This window comes from Hypomesus nipponensis, chromosome 14 (genome assembly GCF_054491055.1).
Source record: "Hypomesus nipponensis isolate SF chromosome 14, ASM5449105v1, whole genome shotgun sequence".
NCBI classification, from domain to species: domain Eukaryota; kingdom Metazoa; phylum Chordata; class Actinopteri; order Osmeriformes; family Osmeridae; genus Hypomesus; species Hypomesus nipponensis.
In genome coordinates this window covers 5,672,296-5,694,084 of record NC_140374.1, presented here as the reverse complement: position 1 = coordinate 5,694,084, position 21,789 = coordinate 5,672,296, and the positions used below count along the sequence as shown (strand labels likewise).

Below are 21,789 nucleotides of genomic sequence, written 5' to 3'. Positions count from 1 at the left end.
CCACCCCCTCCTTATTTGAGCGTCACCTCAAAACAGAGCTGCGTTCAACATATGGCAAATGCTCCAACTTAAACCGTTGACAAACGCTTGGATGTTAATCAACTTGCATATTATTGTTATTTTTCATTTATTTGCTTTTACAACTTTGGTCTTTTGATAACCTCTGAAAGGTAGGTTTTGGGCCACCCCAAGCTGCGACCTAGGCTGCAAAACGTTCATCCATTTTCACAAAATGATACGTAGAGTCAGTGAACGCAGCCCGGATCGCAAGCTCGGTATTTGACTATGCTACTCGACAAGGAAATCATGTGAGCCGGGAAATATGGCTACATGATCAAGGCATTGATATATTGTCTTTATCCTCTCCTCGAGACAAGAACAACATCTCGTCCACGCGCTCTTGTCACAGGTTACTCCAATTCCGAAAGGGATTATATAAATAGGTTAAAATACGCTAGTTTAAAGCTAAATCCAGGATGTTAGTGTATAGTTAAGTGAATTGTATTTTGTAACGCAAGCTATTCGCTATCTAAAATAATCGTTGGCTTTGTAACAGCATCCAACCATTAGTTAATAAATCCTCAAGTGCACGTGTTGATATGTTTAGGCGTTGTGTAGTTATTGTTTCACTTTGTGTCGAACGCGAATAGATGGATGTTGCCAACATCTGAGTGATGCAGTTCCTCTACGAATACATCAAAACATTTAAACTAGACAGACTTTAGGTAAAACAATTTAGCATTCTGTAACATTTCCTTGCACAAGTTCTTTCCAATTGACATTGTGAAGAGTACTTCTGTACCTGAGCTCATTCTCACATAGATCACCCGCATCCATTTGATAATGAACACCGAGAAAGACTTTTCGCCTTTGACACCCAACATCGTTAGAGCTCTGAATGACAAACTATACGAAAAGAGGAAGGTTGCTGCACTCGAGATAGAAAAGTAAGTCTTGTCTCTTGCGCATTTGATTTAAGTTGAAAGCTGAAAAGGTTTTTTGTGTGTACATTTGAAAGGACCATACTGCCTGTCACCTATGCTGTCCTGTTTATGTCAAATTCCTATCTGCTACAAATTCTTGAGTCTTTGGTTGTTATTGTAAAACTCCTACAAGGATGACTTTCCATAAAACATGAACATGTCCTCAAGTTCCTTACCCAGAGACCTCATGGGTGGGCAGAACTCCTATCTCCTGAGAACTCATGTGACCATCTGCCATGACATAATGTTCTATGCTAACAGTAATGCCCAGAAATGCTGTGAAGGGGAAGCTACTTTGTTCACCCTCTCCCTGAATGGGTTCCTAAATACGAATCTTTCACTAGGTTGCATTTCTGCCTGGAACAGTTTCAGTTTTTGTATTTAGGTGCCATTCTTGTCTAGTCATATGAGGTTGATTTACGAGGGGCCTGTTGTCAATTACTGTCTAACCACCTCTGTAACATTTCACCCAGAATGTCAATAAAAAAGAACATGATCAACTTGCATTAATTTAGGGTAGTTCTTCTAAACAGCTCTGGCTGTCTTGTCTCTTTCCCTAGGCTGGTGAGAGAGTTTGTGGCGCAGAATAACTCTACTCAGATCAGACATGTTATCCAGATCCTGGCCTCAGAGTTTGCCCTGTCCCAGCACCCTCACAGCCGCAAGGGAGGGCTCATCGGCCTGGCAGCCTGCTCAATCGCCCTGGGCAAGGTAGGCCCGTCTCAGTCCCATTCAGGTGTAACCAAGTTGAATTGGTTAAACTCACTTCTCAGTATAAACACTGCCCATCCACACTAAAGCTAGCTTTTCGGTGGTTTAGCTGGTAAAAGCGTTGTTTATGACAGGAGGTCGTTGCATGCGTAAACTATGAGTGCCCTGAGTTTGAACTAGGGGTGGGTAACAGAGGGAAGAAATGCTTGCTGACAAGCAATGCAATGACACCTGTGACACACAGCTTCACATCATAAGAAAGGGGCCTGAATGTGCATTTTTATGTTTTTGTGTGTGTATACCCACCCGTCCAACGTGTGTTCAGTGTAGTGAGTTCTTGCTATTTCCACATGTAAACGTGTTTGTGTGTGTGTGTGTGTGTGCAGGACTCAGGGCTGTACCTGAAGGAGCTGATTGAGCCAGTGCTCACATGTTTCAATGACTCAGACAGCCGTCTGCGCTACTACGCCTGCGAGGCTCTCTACAACATAGTGAAGGTGGCCAGAGGGGCTGTGCTGCCTCACTTCAACGTGCTCTTTGATGGACTTAGCAAGGTGAATGTTGTTTATAGATCTATAGAGGCCCGTGTGTGTTGTCTATATTATATTTACATTTTGTTCATTTAGCTGACGGGAGCTCTACGCAACATCTTTAGAAGATAATGATTATCTTGATTGTTGTCGTTGTTGTCTTCCAGTTAGCGGCTGACCCAGATCCCAACGTGAAGAGTGGCTCAGAGCTCCTCGACAGACTCTTGAAGGTGAGCTATCTGAACCAGCTGGGCTGATTGACAGTATTTGCAAATAGTAATTGATCCAGGTCTGATGAAGTGACAGACAAAACCAAAAAAAACTACTGATATATCACTCAATTGCGCCAGCTGTGAAGCAAATCAATGCACCTCAGTGACTTGCATGTGATTTATGTATATTGATCAAGTCCCACGATTCAAAACACTGAATATCTCATCTGCTATATCCTACTGAAGTGAAATCTGATGGTCTTTCATCAAGCACAGGGTCTAGAATAGAACTGTACTGGAAAGGGCAATGTCAATATATTATCTGGGCCTCCATGGCCTGGGGTTAGGAATGCTCTACAATGTGTAAAAAAAAAAAAATTATAAATGAAAAGTTTATAGGCAATTACAGTAGTCCTGAATTGGCCACTTGTCAAGATTATTATCCTCGCTGGAGTAAAATTGATCTGGATTACTGTTTAGTCATAGCTGCAAGGAAGTACCCATTACAGGAACACAAACACTACACACTTACATATACAATAATGTGTTTATATACAGTACATTATTCATCCTATTCACACACAAACTTTATATGCACAAACATTCATTGTGAAAAGCATTGGCAAAGTGAGACCGCTCTGTAGTGCCATTTAACTTGAGTTTTTCATGTTCTTTGTACAGTATGTTGATTTGTGTGGAACTAGATAAAGCTTGAGTGGGCAGCTAGATAAGACAGAAGATTATCTAACAGCATGTGATACCTACTGGTTACACAGCTAAAAATGTGTTACACATAATTAGCTGTGTCATGTAGCAAATATTCCTGTTTTACAAAGCTGTGAGATATCAGGAACAAAGGTGTCTTCGAATTGCATAACAATTTATTAATTTGCGATTATGGGTTTTCTTACCTAATTCACATTAGACCTTTTGAATCTGTTAATATTTGAACATCTTGTGCTGTTGAATCCATGTTTGTTTCCAGGACATTGTGACAGAGAGTAACAAGTTTGACTTGGTGGCCTTTGTGCCTCTGCTGCGTGAGAGGATCTACTCCAACAACCAGTACGCTCGCCAGTTCATCATCTCCTGGGTGAGTACATACATGGCTGGAATGACAAAATAAACAAAATGTTCTGTGTTTGTATCTTATCCGATCTCAAGTTTGTAAAGAGATATGACAGTGGTTGTGTTGGACGGAGAAAGCAAATGTTTCTCTGCTCTGCTAGTCCTTTTAATTCCTGGCTGGTCATCTCTCCCATGTCTAGATCCTGGTTCTGGAGTCTGTCCCAGACATCAACCTGCTGGATTACCTTCCTGAGATCCTGGATGGCCTTTTCCAGATCCTTGGAGACAATGGCAAGGAGATTCGAAGGACGTAAGAGACTGGCATCTATTTCTCTATTCTTGTCTTTTATGTGCACAGACCAACAACTTGTATGACCACAATAACATTCCTAAGCAAACACTTTCCTAATTGTATCAAAATCATATCATACAAACAATATCTGGCAGATTCAATAGAACACTGCTTGGTTGAAGCTTAAGCAACATCCTTCCCTCTGTCCCACAAAAGACAAACGTGTGTTTTGTGTTATGTATTTAAAACAACCAACTATGTTTTATGTGGTGAGCTGTGTTTTGTGAAAAGCCTTTAAAATAAAGGAAGTTCGAATGACCACCAAATCCTAATTTAAACTGATACACAAACAAGGTATATGATGTAGTACTGTACAAGGTTGTGTGATGTATGATGTAGTACAGGAGCCCTAAAATGCTTAAACAGGTGTAGTAGCTGTGTACTGGAATAAACCTTGTTTGTGCATTGATAGTTAAGTGTTGTGGTGGCCATTTGAATTCTCTCCTTTGAGGCTTTTCACAAACCAGCTGCTGGTGTTCCTGATTGGCTGGTAGGTGGCATTTAAAGACAGGGTATCTCATGTGTTTAAAAGGCACATTTTGTCATATTTGCCTAAATAAACGTCATATCTTAATAGCAACCAATACATCTAAAGGTTTGGCGGTAATATGAAATCAATCCGACATCTGTGGGCGTCGCAGGACTGTAATAAACACTGCAAATCATTAAGACCGTGCCGAGACTGATGATTGGACCGGCTACCTACCTGCACGCACTCTGCCCCTGCATTCAATACTGTCGTTTTGAGGGAGTTGCTTTGAAGACAAGTGTCAGGGACGTTGTTAGACATAAAGCTCTACTGGGGCACAGGCCCCTATTCATATCCTTTTTTTTCTTCCAAGCTTGCTGCGCACAAGGCACTACTCGGCTATAGAAACTCCCATTGCTTAACCCACTATACAACAGTTCATTTGTACAGAGGGTCCGGGATCGCCCCATTGACAAACGTTAACTTCCTTGAAGGCGGGTCCTCTGTTGAAGTTTAGTAGCTGGAAAATCAAACTTTTCCCGAACCCCGTGGGGATGAGGGCCACAACATCATGGCCGCCAACAAAACTCAGCAAGGAATATTCTTGCTCCGGCTTTAACCTATGGATATTCGGCAGCGTTGCCACAACTGCAGAATAGTTTTGCTCGCATCTTTCTCCGCCGCCATTACTGAACTACTCAAACTAGTGCACAACATTAACATCATCGTTCTCAGCCACTCCCTCTGTTCGCTGATTGGACCTACAAAAAATGTGTTTCTGAAAACCGACTTCAAAGTCAAGCTCCCAGACCTAGTACAGAAGCTAAATCCAAATTGAGCGGAAGTACGTAGGAGGGCAGAGCCAGGCTAATTGAGAGTGGCGTGGCCAGAGGAATTTTGGTTGGGTGCTGCGGCATATTAAATATATTATAAATATTTTTTTTCTGCGTGAGAAATACAATGTGTGGCAGGAGGGCGTGACAAAAGACCAAAATGAGTGACTGTCACGCTCAATGCGTGAAACTTGAGAGCCCTGGTAAGGTATTTTGACAGCTATGAGTTTGTTTTAAAGTGTCTTATCATTCCTCAAAACGTTGTCCGTGGCAGGCAAGCTAGCAAACTAGCTAGCTAGCTAGCCTGGTGTGGCGGGCGTGGCTTCTTACTTTAAACAGTTCCATCGTCGGTTTGATAAGTCCCATTCCGACCCTGTCTGTACCCCACACAGATGTGAGGTGGTGTTGGGGGAGTTCCTGAAGGAGATCAAGAAAACTCCCTCCAGCGTGAAGTTTGCAGAGATGGCCAACATCCTGGTCATCCACTGCCAGGTGTCTGATGAGTCCAAACTAAGTAAGGGCCGCTTTCATGGCAGTAGTCACCCACAATGACATTGTGTATCTTTCTGTCTGCTACTTTTGTTCATACTGTTACTCATTGGTCTTATGCCCTTGTCTTTCCCTTTTCTCATTCTTCCCTCTTTCCTAGCCAATGACCTGATCCAGCTGACAGCTATGACATGGATGAGGGAGTTCATTCAGCTGGCAGGCAGGGTGGTTTTGCCCTACTCCTCTGGCATCCTGACTGCTGTTCTCCCCTGCCTCTCATACGACGACCGCAAGAAGAGTATCCTTCTCTCTTAGACATTTCTCTCCATTCACATACTCCATATTAGCCGCTGGAGGTTGTAATGCGGAGGAGTAAAATCGTTTTTTTTTTTTATTCAATTTATACTTTTTTTAGGTACAACATGGGCTGCAACAAACATTTCAGGTTGTAGTTCTTAAGCACTCTTGTCCAGGCACCAAGGAAGCAGCCAGTGCCTGCAACCATAGTCTGATGAAGCTGGTGACCCCAGAGGATGATGAAGATGAAGAGGAAGGAGTAAGCACTCCTCCGAAACAGGACAGCCCACCCAAGACAGAGGCAGACGGCAACGGTGAGTGGTTTTCTCTAATTGGGGTGTGCTTGCCTTGGGCCAGCACAAACCATTGTTCTCTCTCATATATATTATTATTATTTTCCCACCCCTAAGGATTCCTCAATATTTGGACTACATAAACAATGTCGGTGTCAAAATGTTCGTCTTGGTCTCGATTGCGTTGCTTCTATTCCACTTACCCAACATTCCAAGCATTCCATTCTGATAGGCTTACTTACAACTCAAGAATACATTTCATTAGGGCTGTCCCCGACTAAGATTTTCTTTGGTCAACCAAGACTCAACTAAAACGTCTGAAAATCGACTAATCGAAATTCGAAAAACTTTTTTTCCAGCAAAAAAAACGTACAAACATTTTCCCGATCTGACTTAACGGCTGCTGGACATAGCAGATTCAGCCGCTAATAGCCTACTAATAATAAGACTCGTATCACCAGTCCTGTTGTAACGGAATGCTGATGGTATTTAGTATCTCTTATAATGTACTACAAATTAAAAATATTGTTTGTTTAACATGCAAATCATCAGAGCGTGCTTATCACAGCCTGAAAACTTGCAGCATGCGAACTTACGTAGAAGCTGAGTGGGGAACGGTGCAACAGAAAAAAATGTTTTTGTCTTGGCTGGAGAAGATAAAGTCATTTGATTTGGATGTGATTCTTATAATAGAATATAATATTCATTTTTCAACCCAGCGCGTTATCATGAGCAAAGTAGGGCTAGGCCAACTTATGTTTGTCAGGTGGTAGACTACATCATATTCAACGTTGAACTATGAAAAATAAACCGTTGTTGGCAGAGTTTGCATTCAACGTTTTTATTTTATTTGTCTTAAATAATATAATTTACAATTTCTGTAGAGCATTTCGTTAATTCAGCGATGATGACACAAGCGGAAATCAGATCTCACACTGCAATACGGCAGCTCGACTAAAAAAATCTTAGTCGACCAAGAGCATATCGACCAGAAAATCGACTAGTCAACTGAGTGGGGACAGCCCTACATTTCATTTAGCTTACTGTGTGCAGGTAATAGCACAACAGAGATGTGGTTTTAGTAGCCTAGCTGAGTTGAGGGGGGGGATTAGAGCAGTTGTAAATAAAATACTCTGCATCTAAGGGCGTGTTCAGACTTGGCAGGTTTGGTTAGATGAAAACGGACTTTGATGCGATTGCTCTATTAGCGAACCAGGACTATAGGTTATAATTACATTTTTTGGTCCAGACGAAGAGATTCAAGAGAATCAAACTACAAGTGTCAAAACTCCTCCAGCGATGAGCAGTAGCCTAATTAGAAACTAGCATAGAGTTTTAGCCCCATTTCGTGTTGGTGTGTACAAGCCACAGTCCATTTTATTTTTCAGGGAGCAAACATTAGAGAGTAGGTTAAATGGGACAGCAAGCAGAGATCGTAGCTTCTAGCTTAGAAGTTTCAGACTAATAGGCTACACTTCTCTCATTTTTGCAATACTTGGACTGTACCCTGTCAGTAAATAAAAAACAGCTTTTTTGCCAGGATAGCTGACATTCAGGGCCTTGAATGTTTATGAGACGATTTCAATAGCTCCTTCTATAGACCTACTGATTGCAAACTATAGTTTGAGTATCCACCAATTTGCCTTACATACTTTGACTGTTACTTTTCATTGGTGATTTTATCGGCTAATGATTCGTTAAACCCATGTTTGAATACATGCAAACATGCTTTTATTAGTTATGTTTGTCTGCTTTACAAAACATAGCTTATTTGCAATTGTAAATTATTGTGGCCGCTCTACAATAATGGGACATAAGAATTGCACTTATACCAATGTCAACACACAAATGTATGTGAAACAAATGCATGTGAAACAAATGCATGTCATATAATTAAATTATTGTTATTATTTTGCACATGTGTATATACTATACATATTAAGTATATTTATACGTTATATATTAAACTTTGTCCGAATAACAGAAGACTCGCAAACCGGAGCCCTTGTAACATCTGCTGATAGAAAAGAGAATCTCAGCCTTGGAATGCAAGAAACTCAAAATAGCCTTAAATGAGCTTTTCCCAGTGGGATAAAAAAAAATAATACTGGGTGATTATATACAGTATATATATCTCTATCTTCACAGGGTCAAAATCACCCCTCTCGCTTCTAGTGTTAACATGTCCTAAAGATGTTCAAATCAGAGTAATTAATCTGGTCAAAACCTTTCTTGTTGAAAGTGGTAGTCGGCTTTAGGGATGTTTTTTAAGTCAGTAGTGGTTCAATTTGGGACACAGTGTGTATTGTCTGTAGAGTCAATTGATGCAAATTAGATGAACATCTTGCATTGGCCGGGAATGGAACCTGAGATATTATATATTGCAATATTTGCTATAGACTAATGCTAGTACATGTAGGTATGTCCAACCTTTGTCTTCAAAGTGTCCAGTGATAAAATTGTTGCCAATCAGTCAGGATGGCCGAGCGGTCTAAGGTGCTGCGTTCAGGTCGCAGGCTCTCCTGGAGGCGTGGGTTCAAATCCCACTTCTGACAGTACTTTTATGTTCAGATTATGGAATTAATCTAAGGCTACATAAAGACCGATGCCACCATAGTAAAGTATCTGTAGTAAAATATAAAATGGCATACAATGTGAATTCAGTGATAGAATTCCCACCACCCAGGAGGCCAGGGCTCCAATACATTTCCTTTATGTAGGTAGTTGTGTGTATTCCAGCTGTCTAGTAAAAGTTGACAACTAACTAATAGTTTGGCAGTTGATTTGAGTATACAGCTGGCAGGGTTTCCTGCAGAAAATGTGTTTGTAATGGTGGTAGGGTGGGGCTTGCTGTCGGGGGAGGATTTTTATTTATTTTTTTCTTACAACTTAGTTAAGGCAGCAGGCATGTCTTGCTTAGGCTGCCGCCTTAACTGAAAAGTGCTGCGGGAAACCCTGCAGCTGGAGACTGCTGGGGTGTCCACACGCACAATTTGCAATTTCTCTAGAAATGGTACCCTCTCTTATTACAGTTATTATTACAGTTATGGTTGTGTATTTTAAGTAGTGCTGTCAGTTTAACGCGTTATTAACGGCGTTAACGCAAACCCAAATTAACGGCGTCAATTATTTTATCGCGCGATTAACGCTCTTTTTGGCCTAGCAAACTTTGTAGTTTTTTTCACACGCTGTTGCAACAACTACCGACGTTAGAAAAACTACAACACCACACCGGATCTAGCTAGACCGGAAACAAAACAACAGGCACGCCAAACACTCGTTTGGCTTGCGAGCTGGCTAAAGAGTAGTAGCAGAGCCCGTTAACGGATATTAGACATTCTCTGGTAGTAGGCTAACGTTACGTTTTGAGTGGATGACGAGCGCGAGATGCCGAAATGGATGCCAATAAGATTCTGAATGGAAAGTTTGCTTTTAAAAAGTTGCCAAATGGTTCTATTGACAAGACCAGGGATCTGTGTGTTTTGTCGTTGTAAACTGAGCTATCATCGCAGCACGTCCAGTCTGAAATACCACTTGATGGCCAAGCACACAGCTGATGCGAATTCTCTGCCCCCTCGTCAAAGCCAGGCGATTGCAATGTTGTTTTCAATAAAAAAAATATTTGCACAAAGCAATCCGAACCACTTTTCTATGTTGATAAGAGCATTAAAATTTGAAAAAAGATTGGGACAAAAAGAAATCAGGGACATTTAGAATAGATAAAAATGTGCGATTAATTGTGATTAATCGCGAGTTAACTATGACATTAATGCGATTAATCGCGATTAAATATTTTAATCGTTTGACAGCACTAATTTTAAGTGATATTCACAAAACAAGTGTTAAAAAGAATCTTGTGCATTGGCCGGGAATCGAACCCGGGCCTCCCGCGTGGCAGGCGAGAATTCTACCACTGAACCACCAATGCTTAGATTCCTGGAATTTTTACCTTGCTAAATTCAAAATAAGTGGGAAGAATTAACTAATAAGGAGTGAGGAGCAGTAGTCGTGGGAAAGGAGGTGAGGTAGGAGGAGAGGTGGTTGTTGGAAAGGGGGAGTTGTCTTCAGTGTATTTTTTTGGAAGGAGTTAGAAACGAGCTGGTAGCTTTGTGTATAGCTGGTTGGGATGATTGCTTGGTCCTGCAGTTATATTAGATTTCAACTCTTTCATTTTGATGAATGGAGTCTTTATCCATATAAACAAAGATTGTATTGTAATAAAAACATGTACAGCCTTAAACGCCTGGGTGAGTAGGATATTTGCTCTTTGTGCTTCCAACGTAGTTTTTACAAGGGAATTGTTTATATTAAACCCATAAGACAAGAAGTTGGCCATCTGTTTTCTTTAAAATAGTTTGATCATTACAGAATAGCTAACTAACAATGAGACTCCTACAGTCAAGGGTGAAATAGTCAATCACACATTGGGGGGCACAGCTGTGGGACTTTCTGTGTTGGCGCATACACAATTATTATTATTTTTTAATCAAAATAAAAGTCAAAGTCCAAAGGTTTGTCATTGTACAACACAAGGCCATTTATTCCATCTGATCATCAAACGAACGTATAGTCACTAATGATTCTAGCATTGGCACAGACTACTAGCAAAACAAAACCTGCACTAATTCTACTATTGGAAATTCACCTAGTTGTTATCTAAGGCAGTGGTTCCCAAACTTTTCTGGCTCACGGCACCCCTAAACATATCTCTCCATCCACGGCACCCCTATTTTTTTACTTTTTACTCTCAACCTCCTTTGTGGCATATTTTTACTTTATGCCATTTGATTTAGGCTATGACTGCTTCTATTATAGGCATTACATTGAGAAGGTAAGGTTTAACTCACCTCACAGACAGGCCTACTAACACCGTAGCAACATGTCCACAAACAGGCCCACTAACACTGTAGCAACATGTCCACAGACAGGCCTACTAACACCGTAGCAACATGTCCACAGACAGAGGTAAACAGTACGTACTGTGTGTGCGACCATTTTAAAACAGACTTATGAGTAGCTACAACTGGACTGCACTTAGTGTTATTTTTTTTTATTAATGAATGGAAATAAGAGAAAAACTAAACTAAAAATGATTATTGCAGTAAAGTGATAGTTTGGTTTGCATAAATGAGAGCGATCTAGCATAAGAAGTCGGGACAGTTTTGATTATCGTAACATTAGAAGGGATGAGGGAGGACATTTTGTGACTTAGGAAATGTATAGTTTATCCCAAAATAAAACCACACTCACCTTAATTCCATATTCGTGTGACAAAAGGAATGTTAGGCAGAATGCTTCGTCAGTTACTAAGTTACTTGTTAATACAGTTAAGTTAATAGTGAATGACATTGTCTTGACGATTAGTCAATTAATCGTTCTAATAATCGTTAAATTAGTTGATTTATAAACATTGAAAAATCAATTGTTACAACCCAAGCCTACAGTACTAACTTAAGGAAAATCAAAAATGTGCTCTCCCCGTCGGGGAATTGAACCCCGGTCTCCCGCGTGACAGGCGGGGATACTGACCACTATACTAACGAGGAGCTGGTGGCAATGAGAAAATGTAGAGACTTTATAATTAAATCCAGTGAAGATGCAGTTTTTCAGTGTAATAAGTCTAAGTAGAAAATCATGTCATAAAATTACATTTGACAGTTTTTCACACTTGTTAATTGGATTGGAAATCAAAACACTATAAAAGTGACCCCATGCTGGCTATTGAACCTGTTATTTATTTGGCTAGCCTATAACATTGGCCTACATTGTTATACGTAGTCCCATCTACAACACTAGGAATCCGAATTTGGTAATCTTGAAAAGTTTGTATCTGGATGACGGTGATCCGATCCAATGTTGCTTTGAAAAACCAGAACACATGTAAAATGGATTACCTAATCCTGGATAGCAAAACATGGGATTTCAAAATCCAGATAAATCTGATACAGATAAAAAAAAAATACAATTGGCCTGGGATTATTTGCAAACTCAGTCACAACCATCATGCGTTGATAGGCTTTTTTTTTTTATCCCATAATGCTTTGCGAGTGAACATCAACGCATTGGTGGTTCAGTGGTAGAATTCTCGCCTGCCACGCGGGAGGCCCGGGTTCGATTCCCGGCCAATGCATGTGACTCCTTTTAACACTTGATTTGTGGATATACCACATAAACGTAGCTGTAGTGACAATTGTAACTGGGGAAATACAGATATCAACTGCTAAACTAGGCTGGATACAGGTAATCTGGGACATTGAGTCGTGGGGGACACCTAAACTCAAGCGTTTTCTTCTCTGCTATGACGATGTCTAGTCCACAGAATTTTGACTCTAGGTTTAGCATGGATGTTATGTGACTGAAGGTGTGGTGTCACAGAAAGGGTCAGAGCATTAGTTAATCAGGAAGCTCCGATGAGAAAGTGCATGCAAAAAATGTCCCCAATTACCCAAATTCACCCTATAAATTGAGACATAGTAAAAGAGTTGCGACCCTGATCAGCTTATCAACTAACGTGCTTCGGAAATTCTGAAAATGAATGGCGTTGAACGATACAACATTTGGGACTATTGGTCAGCCCATGACATGCATTACGTCCGCATTAGTCAATTACAATTGAATTCTATGGGAGTGTTGCAACTCTCTTTTTTAATGGCCCTGGCTACTAGATACTTATAATTTGTCTAATTACCTACAACTAGTACAACTACAGCCATTACTATGGAGTTATCCTGACTCTTAAATCCTTCACCAAACCCAGGCCTCCTGCATAGCACAATTCTACCACTGAACCACCAATCCTTAGATTCCTAAATACTCATAGACGTAAACAAGGTTCATGTGACCACTGAGTCAGCAAGGTTGTCGGCATTTTGTCGATATGTACAACCAGTCAGGATGGCCGAGCGGTCTAAGGCGCTGCGTTCAGGTCGCAGTCTCCTCTGGAGGCGTGGGTTCGAATCCCACTTCTGACAATGATTTTCTTTAACTACTATATTATAAATAGTGCAAAGTGTACGTGATAAAATAGGTCGCACACACAATTCCTGGAATTATAGATAGGGCACAGTGCCCGCAATGATGTTGTTGACACACACAAAAATGTCTGGACTTATAAATCAATTGCCCATGTGATGCAGCTGGAGATGACAGTTCTTCACACTGGCTTTGGTCCCTATATTTCTCAGATCAGAATTAAAATTCTCTGTCACCTCTGAAGTATTTGTTCAACCTAATCTTTTGTAGTCACTTATGCACATCATAAAATTAAGCATGATTTACAACAATAATTTGTCTGCTGTTATTGTGTTGATCAAAATGGTATTGGTTCTCTGGAAAAACAGATTCCTGTCTTTAGAGACAGAAAACAAAAGAAGTCTCATGCATTGGCCGGGAATCGAACCCGGGCCTCCCGCGTGGCAGGCGAGAATTCTACCACTGAACCACCAATGCTTAGATGTCTAAACATTTAGCAATTCAGCTTTTCAAACAAAAACGCATGTAGGGCAGCTTAGAAGGCTACTAGGACGGCACATTTCGGTGCATTTGAGGACCGATTCAAGCTCATTTGTGACGGTTCAAGTTTTATGCACCCTGCACGTCCTGGAAAGGGCAGCTGCAGTCCCAATCAAACTTATAAATAACAATGAAATTCGAGACTTTTACACTCCACAGGGGCCAGTTGTTCAGAAATGATTTGATTGTATTTCGGCTTTTGGATTGGATCAAATCTTATTGGGTTAAAAAAAAGATTCCGAAAGTGGATTCGATCACGAAATCCATCTTGGTTTTGATCTGGATCAAACCTTCTATATGTGTTGTTCAAAACTTTAGTAGGATTGGGATAGCTTTGATCCAAAAAATCTAGATCATTCTGATCCCAGCAGAAGGGTGGATTCAAGGTGGATTTCAGGAACAAAATGTAATAAAACTTGAAATTGATCAAATAAATCGTAGCCTATTTGTATCGTGTAATTCACATGCATTTATTTATATGTAAGAGCAGAAGTACATATTCTTCTGGCAGAGGAACGAATCACTCTTTCCCAACTTCAGCAAATCAAAGACTTGAGATCCGCCTCTTAAAGAGTTTCAAAAAGCTGGTCTCTCCACAACCGGAGACGAAACTTTTAAAGTTCTTTAATTTTGTTAACTACTGGACATTTAGCCTTTTTCAGATTTGGTAACACATGCTCAAAATATTAACATTGTATTTGTAAAGAATGTGTATTTGTTTGTATTCAATTGTTTGTGGGTCAGATGATGGCTTTTTTTAATGCCCATAATGCTTTGCGAGTGAACACCAAGGCATTGGTGGTTCAGTGGTAGAATTCTCGCCTGCCACGCGGGAGGCCCGGGTTCGATTCCCGGCCAATGCATGACCGTGTTTTGTTGTTTTATTTATTAGGGCTGTGAAATGATTAAACATTTTAATCAAATTAATCACAGGTTTCTGTGGAATAATCATGAATAATTACATATTACTGACCGAATTTTTGTCATTAGTGTGCGTCTTTGATTTGGTCGGGAAGTTGGGTCGTTCGGTTGGGGGGAAACTAAGTCCAAACGAGAGCTGTTCGGACCAATCAAATTGTCAGGGCGGGCTTAATACGATGATGATCAACAGTAACGTAATCAAAAGGGCGCTTGGGTTGAATTTGTTTTCAACAAACAACATACTACGTTGCCTCGATTGGTTGTAGTTCTATCCAATTGAGGGAAAAGGCATCTTTTTACGGTTCGGTTGAAACGCGCACCATACTCACAGCCCAATGGAGCGGTATCAGACTCATATTCTGACTAGAATTATCAGTATGACAACGTCAGGCTATGCCAAGACAGACAGCAACATAAAAACACATTGTTACAGACAAGAGAACACAGAATGAGACAAGTAAAAAAATAACTAAAAGTTAAGAGTCAGTTACATAACCTGGTTCATTTAAAACATTTACATTTTTGGGAACCTGCCTCTATAATTTTTTTTTTAGATTTAAAAGCAGTAAGTGGTATCAGTTCTTTGAGTTTAAAATCATTCTGCAACATCCTGCTCAACATTCCAAGATAAGGGTGCACAAAACATAAAAGCCCGTTTTCCCATTTCCGTTCTGGCATTTAGGACAAAAGTGTATGCCAATATGTTATTTGTACATTTCATCATGTAGGTGTCCGCTAGAGCAGGGGTTCCCAATCCTGGTCCTCGGGCCTCCCTGCCCTGCATGTTTTAGGTGTTTCCTTGTTCCACCTGATTCAAATGAATGGTCGTTAGCAGGTTTCTGCAAAACTAGATAACGACCCATTCATTGGAATCAGGTGTGTTGGAGTAGGGAAACATCTAAAACATGCAGGGCAGGGAGGCCGAGGACCAGGATTGGGAACCCCTGCGCTAGAGCATTTTACTAGAATTAGCCATGGATTTTTACTTTGTATCTTTCCTGTCTGGTTTCAGATGTGTTAAACGCGTCACAGGAGTCTGTTGGTTTTAGTAACATCTGCTTCTTTACTCCTACAAGGTAAGCATTTGCTTCATCAGTTTTGTCATTGTCCGGCCTTTGTCAATGTCAGGTTTGGCAGTCATTTGTTAACTGACCTTTATGTCAGTAAGTATGTAAGCTAGCATTCAAGATGTATTCCTTTTGAATGACCCCATTAGTTGAATAACAAGCAATTAATTTGTTTTTTGGGCTGTTTTTTCCCTTTGAGGCCAAGAAAGATGCTACAAAAGCCCTTATATCGCTCCACTGTTGCCACGGTGACCCCTCGCCAGGGTTTGACGAGTACAACTGTCCATCTCCAACTCTCTCATAAGTACTACATAGATGTTAATGTTTCAAGCCCCACCCTACTGCTCATAGAATACTGTCCTAGTGCTAATTGCCCCTCTAGTATTCTTCCACAGTGTTGTGTGGTGCCTTAGTGAAGTGAGATGGCAGAGTCCTATCTACCTTGAGGGCTGAAGGGGTTTCCTGACATAAGCTTTTATATTTTGTATTTAATTTAGTAAATTATGTTTTTTTCATCCCAAATGAGAGGACATTACCAGACCATGTTTCACTGCTTCCCAAGTTTCTGCATACTGCCCTTAACTGACCGTAAATTAACACTCGTCATAAATCAAATATTAATGTAATTTAATACAGCTATCCTATTATAGCTTCAACTTCGGGCCTGCAGATACATCCATGTAACTGACAGATGGTGACTCATACCCAGCCAAGGTTAACACTACACTTGAACCCCACATTAACTGGACATTTTTGTTGATTTATGATTACTTTAGATGTGTCTGACCCAACTCTACTCAGTTTCCCCCAGACTGGAGATGGACTCATATGTAAACCTTCAAATAAAGTTCCTCTCGGCATGGATCATTTGCTTAAACGATCAGGACACTGACCCGGCTTTGTCGATACTTCTCTCTCTCCTTCCCACATTCTCTCTCTATCCTATCCGTTTCTCTCTCTTTCTCCCCCAGTGTGGAGCGCTCCCAGGTCAGTCTGGACCTGGATGGTATTGTCCAGGTGTTGGACAGACACCTGCATGATTCTTCAACTGGCATGATGACCCGTATTTCTGTGCTAAAATGGCTTTACCACCTGTACATCAAGACACCACGCAAGGTTAGCATCTCCTGATAGCACCTCTACCACCTCAGGGTTAGTGTCTCCTGATATTATCTCTACCACCTCAGGGTTAGTATGTCTTGATATTATTTCTCCTACCTCAGGGTTAGTGTCTAGATAGTAACTACCACCTCAAGGTTAATAGCTCTAGCCATTGTAAGGGGAATGCCAGTTTTCTCCACTGGAGTGTGTTCAAATTTGTGCCTGCTTGTTATTCTACAATGTTCTTTTTCTGTGATTGGATTACTTTTGAATATTGTCATAGCAAAACATGTAGTTTATAATTATATACTCTGTAAGATAATCCTTCACACCTCCTTAACAACCCCTTGTTTGATAACTTATGGCATGGACAGAACAAGCATTTCTCAATTTCATCCATCTGTCTGTTTTTACAATGTAGATGTTCCGGCATACAGACAGCCTGTTTCCCATGTTGCTGAAGACTCTCTCCGATGAGTCTGATGAGGTTAGTACAGTACAACAGACCATTTTAGAGGCTCTGATTTGTTTCGTGGGTTGCTTTTTACAACTCTCAATTTTACTTCAAATATTGTTTTGATTACTTAATGAATTTTTCATTGGAATGTCCCCTGAAACTATGTTCTTTATGCAACCGGACCTTGTCCCCAGGTGATTCTGAAAGATCTGGAGGTGCTGGCAGAGATTGCCTCTTCTCCTGCCGGCCAGACCGACGCGACAGGGTCATGTGACAGCAAACTGGAGCTGCAAGTTCCAGGGGGGGCCAAGGCTGGGCAGCAGCCAACAGGTGAGTAGAGAGACTGGGTCGCAAGCAAGAAAGGAAACAGTCTGGATGAGGGAGAAAACGGGTCTCCAGGGCGGCATGTGCACATGTGCATCATCTCAACAGAAAGATTGCTGGTTCGAATCTCAAGCCAGGCTACACAGCCAATTTTAAAATGTTACTTTATCCCTAAAGTTTGTTTATATGAAATTACATGTCAACACAAGTAAACAATTGGACATTTTCTGTGTACCAAAAATTAAGCAGCTACATTGGCATGTGAGGGATTGGCATCACAGAGTTAGAAATGATAACTTGAGCCATGTCCCCCTTCTTCCCTGTTCTGCAGACTCTTCTCCCTCCACCCCCAGCATGAACTCCTACTTCTACAAGTTCATGATCAACCTGCTGAAGCGCTTCAGTTTGGAGAGGAAGCTGCTGGAGAACAGAGGCGCCTTCATCATCAGGTAGATACGCACAACGAGACAGCACCACACACTGAATGTGAAGTTAGCTGAGTGGGTTTCTTTGTCGCTGAGATCCCGTTTTTAAGTCAAATGTATAATTTCAGACAAAGGGGTTTGCATGGTAATGAAATGATCAATAGTAATGTGTTCAATTAGCAGACACTTTTATCCAATCTGACTACTCCTTTGTAATCTAAGTACTTATCAGTTATCCTCACAGCACAAGACGTTGTGTGTGTGACTGCATAAATGATCTACCTTTCGGTCTCTCTAGGCAACTGTGCCTTCTGCTGCACGCTGAGAACATTTTCCATTCCATGGCTGACATCTTGCTGAAGGAGGAGGACCTGAAGTTTGCCTCCACCATGGTCCAGACCCTCAACACCATCCTGCTCACCTCAGCCGAGCTCTTCCAGCTACGCAACCAGCTCAAGGACCTGCGCACACAGGTCACCACACACACCCTGCCCAGAGTGGTGCACTATTGTTGTACATGACCGATAGGGGATTGAGGGATTTCCCTCAATGCCGGCCTCAACAGTGTCCATAATTGTTGACAATGTGTTTATTAAATCATTGCGTTCGGACCGAATGCACTGATTGGATGGCATTCGAGCCAAATGCAATAATTGGACGGGCTGTTTACCTGTTGTCCTCCAGTAGTCAGGCTTTGTTTGAAGGGAGGGGGTGGGATATTTTTGTTTGGATACTTTCAAACTCAAGCCAACATTTCTAGTTTTGATAAATGTACCTACCCGGCCTTTCAAGATGTTGTGTGGTAGTGATGTTGTGAGTGTCGCCCCTTGCAGGAGAGCTGTGCGTTGTTCTGCTGTCTGTACCGTTCCTGGTGTCACAACCCTGTTGCCACGGTTTCCCTCTGCTTCCTGACCCAGAACTATAAACACGCTTATGATCTTATCCAGAAGTTGTATCCTTCCTTGTCTGGACCCAGTCCAGAACCCTACTCATAACATGTTTCCAAATTCCTTCAAAAACCCTTCTGTGACTGTTTGTATTTTCCCCTTTATTGTGTTAAATCTGATTTCATCCATGCTTAACTCGATGTAGACCATGCAGTGTTCCTTGACAGTGGTGTGTGTGTAGTGGAGACCTAGAGGTGACTGTTGATTTCCTAATGGAGGTGGATAAGCTGGTGCAGCTGATAGAGAGCCCCATTTTCACCTGTGAGTCTTACTGTCACACATACACCTTTCTTTAAATTTCTACCAAACACACCACACGCACATGCCTTTGTCAACATGGTCCACGTTAGAAACAATGCGTCAATCTGGTGTGAAATGCCTCAAGCTGTGTTGCCCTTAGGACATCCCCCTATGGACGTATACGTTTAACTGTGCTATCAAGTCCCCTAATCCTGACGTTCACCCCCCCTTCTCACCCTGGCCCAGACCTGCGTCTGCAGCTGCTCGACGTGGAGAACAACCCCTACCTGATCAAGGCTCTGTACGGCCTCCTGATGCTCCTGCCCCAGAGCCAGGCCTTCCAGCTGCTCTCCCATCGTCTGCGCTGTGTCCCCAACCCCGAACTCATGAGGACCGTGTACGTACAACACACAAGCACTTGGTCTGATATACTGTGTTAGTCCTGAATAAGACAAGACACATTGGCTAAACGAAACAGACCTTATAGAGTCAACACCCTTCCTCACATTTTCATGACGGGCGTTTAAAGGCTGCTAAATTACCAAAATGTATTCATGTCTGTCTGTGTCTGTAGGGATGAGTCAAAATATGTTGAAGCCAAGCCAGTAATGTCCAAGCGTGCAGCTCAGGCCCACATGGACTACAGAGAGCTGCTGCAACACTTTGACCGCGTCCAGAGCAAACACCTGGAGGTCCGACACCAGCGATCGGGACGGGCAGAACAAGGCGACAGGAAACTGCTATGATGTCATCAACACCAACCCTGAGCCCCTGAGGCCGGGGTGTGAGTTACTCGGTTGAGCCCCCCCCCCCCCAATCCAACGCATGCAGATCGGGACACAAACACATACTCAAGTTATAGAAACCAAGCTGTAGGGCACTGGCTTGCATAGGCAGGACAGGAGAGGGAAGCTCTATTTTCTGCAACAGGTTTCAGGCATACTCTACTTTGAAGGATGTTCAATTGTGTTCTTTTTATTTTTTTTTCACAGTTATGGGCAGTTTTTTTTTTTTTTTTTTTAAGTGCTTTGTGTTTGAGATGTTGTTAATGAGATACTGAGTTGTGTAAATGTGCGCACATTAAGACACACACAACTGCTGCAATTGCACAGCATGCACACCTGTATGTTTATCCTGGCACTCTAGCCTTGAAATAGCCATGCTTCTTCTTAAATGTAGATCAGAGAACCTTGACATCTTCAACAAAGTTGTTCAACCATATTAGCTAAAGATAAGAGAAGATGCTGCCCCTAACAACGGCAAACTTGTGGTTACCCTCTCTCTGGCTTCATATTAAGGTATCTTTAAATTCCATTGTGGTCTTAGCTCCTATCTGCCTGTCCTCTCTCCCCTCCCTCCCTTAAATTCAAGACTCTTTCCATATCTTTTATCTCACCCATCCCTCACTATCCCACCTTCCTGTAAGTGCGGTGCAAGGTAAAGCTTATATACTTGTTTGTCCACTCCTTTTAAGGTAAAGAAGCTCTGAATTTAACCACTTGAAAACATGCTCCTCAACACAGCTTGGCCGGTCAGTAACAACAGACCGGTGTCTTTCCAATGACAGTAGCAGAGAAGGAGGCCTCTTTAGATTGAAACACAGTCCATGAATTCATTGTGCACCTGAGCAGCCAGTCAACTCCCTCAGTGGCTGCTGTGCAGCCAGCTTGTATTCTCTAATTTCTTCCCTCATCTGCTTCCTGTAATGCATTGTGTAGAAAGACTGAGGAGTTAGGAGTAATCTCAAATAAAGTGGACCATGTTGAAAACTGACCCATGTCTATTTATTTTAGTGTCTGGTGCCAGTGTCACACACAACCACTTTTTTTCTGTGTTTTGTAAGTCTGTAGAGTCATACTTTAAAGTGTACTGTCAATGAATATACTCTGTTGAGGATGGTTATTGGTCTTGATCAGTGGTTTTCCATGTAACTGCAGATTGGCGTAGGACATGAGGGGGAAAGTATACTGCTGTACAGGAAACTCAACTGTTACTTCTCAAAACGTGTGAAACATATCTAACACATCTGATTTACATAGTTTATTCTTCTAATATTTATCTCACAGTCATGCCACACTCCTTCATACCAGCCTCTCCTCGCAGAACAACCAGGATGTGAGCTACAGTAGCGAACATCAGAAAGTGTTCGCTAAAGATGTGGCCCGCGTGGTAGGTGAGAATTCTACGACTGAACCACCAATGCTTTGATTCTCGACTTATTTCAACCTGGAATCTTAATGAGAAGGGTGTGGCCGGGCCGGGCATGGGCTCGGCATGGCCCGAAATGCAGAAAACTCCCTAAAAGGTTTCCCATTCATTCTCAATGGTAGTCCTAAACTAGCCTGGTCCTAACCAGACCCTCGTACATTTCATTTGTACAGAGGTTCTGGGATCGCCCCATTGACAAGCGTTAACTTCCTTGAAGGCGGGTCCTCTGAAGTTTAAAACTATTGGATCTGCCCAGAGCCACTCTGATCTGACATAACCATTCGCAAGCGTTCGTCTTAGCCAACTCCTTCACCACTACTGTAACGTAGCTAGCTGCAGTAGCTGGAAAT

General features: G+C 41.7%; 1 protein-coding gene and 7 non-coding genes across 10 annotated transcripts; 5 read left to right on the top strand and 3 right to left on the bottom strand.

Annotated features, from left to right (window-relative positions):
* Positions 1 to 302: 302 nt before the first annotated feature.
* On the top strand, positions 303 to 21,004 carry vac14 (vac14 homolog (S. cerevisiae)). 3 transcript variants are annotated; one of them, XM_084673045.1, is made up of 21 exons: positions 303 to 409; positions 651 to 725; positions 823 to 947; positions 1,544 to 1,694; positions 2,081 to 2,248; positions 2,392 to 2,454; positions 3,422 to 3,529; positions 3,705 to 3,814; positions 5,551 to 5,672; positions 5,808 to 5,945; positions 6,121 to 6,258; positions 15,683 to 15,746; positions 16,709 to 16,853; positions 17,260 to 17,325; positions 17,490 to 17,625; positions 17,951 to 18,068; positions 18,343 to 18,517; positions 18,878 to 18,996; positions 19,173 to 19,252; positions 19,478 to 19,628; positions 19,806 to 21,004. In XM_084673045.1, exons 3-21 carry the CDS (start codon positions 844 to 846, stop codon positions 19,975 to 19,977), a joined length of 2,328 nt encoding a protein of 775 aa, XP_084529171.1. In that variant the 5' UTR covers positions 303 to 409; positions 651 to 725; positions 823 to 843; the 3' UTR covers positions 19,978 to 21,004. The 3 variants fall into 3 exon arrangements, with proteins under 3 accessions (XP_084529171.1, XP_084529170.1, XP_084529169.1); XM_084673044.1 differs by having other exon boundaries at positions 651 to 947; XM_084673043.1 differs by having other exon boundaries at positions 303 to 725.
* trnal-cag (transfer RNA leucine (anticodon CAG)) lies at positions 8,710 to 8,792 on the top strand. The gene has a single exon. It is a non-coding gene; the product is annotated as a tRNA-Leu (tRNA).
* On the bottom strand, positions 10,095 to 10,165 carry trnag-gcc (transfer RNA glycine (anticodon GCC)). The gene has a single exon. It is a non-coding gene; the product is annotated as a tRNA-Gly (tRNA).
* trnad-guc (transfer RNA aspartic acid (anticodon GUC)) lies at positions 11,712 to 11,783 on the bottom strand. The gene has a single exon. It is a non-coding gene; the product is annotated as a tRNA-Asp (tRNA).
* On the top strand, positions 12,297 to 12,367 carry trnag-gcc (transfer RNA glycine (anticodon GCC)). Its single transcript has one exon. It is a non-coding gene; the product is annotated as a tRNA-Gly (tRNA).
* On the top strand, positions 13,126 to 13,208 carry trnal-cag (transfer RNA leucine (anticodon CAG)). The gene has a single exon. It is a non-coding gene; the product is annotated as a tRNA-Leu (tRNA).
* Positions 13,616 to 13,686, bottom strand: trnag-gcc (transfer RNA glycine (anticodon GCC)). The gene has a single exon. It is a non-coding gene; the product is annotated as a tRNA-Gly (tRNA).
* Positions 14,542 to 14,612, top strand: trnag-gcc (transfer RNA glycine (anticodon GCC)). Its single transcript has one exon. It is a non-coding gene; the product is annotated as a tRNA-Gly (tRNA).
* Positions 21,005 to 21,789: the final 785 nt, after the last annotated feature.

What these genes read in the sequence shown, in the direction of transcription:
- vac14 (XM_084673045.1), top strand. Translation starts at nt 844, where the DNA reads ATGAACACCGAGAAAGACTTTTCGCCTTTGACACCCAACATCGTTAGA. An exon ending in GCTCAATCGCCCTGGGCAAG is followed by an intron (nt 1,695 to 2,080) that starts GTAGGCCCGTCT and finishes GTGTGTGTGCAG; the next exon opens with GACTCAGGGCTGTACCTGAA. An exon ending in CCCGAACTCATGAGGACCGT is followed by an intron (nt 19,629 to 19,805) that starts GTACGTACAACA and finishes CTGTGTCTGTAG; the next exon opens with GGATGAGTCAAAATATGTTG.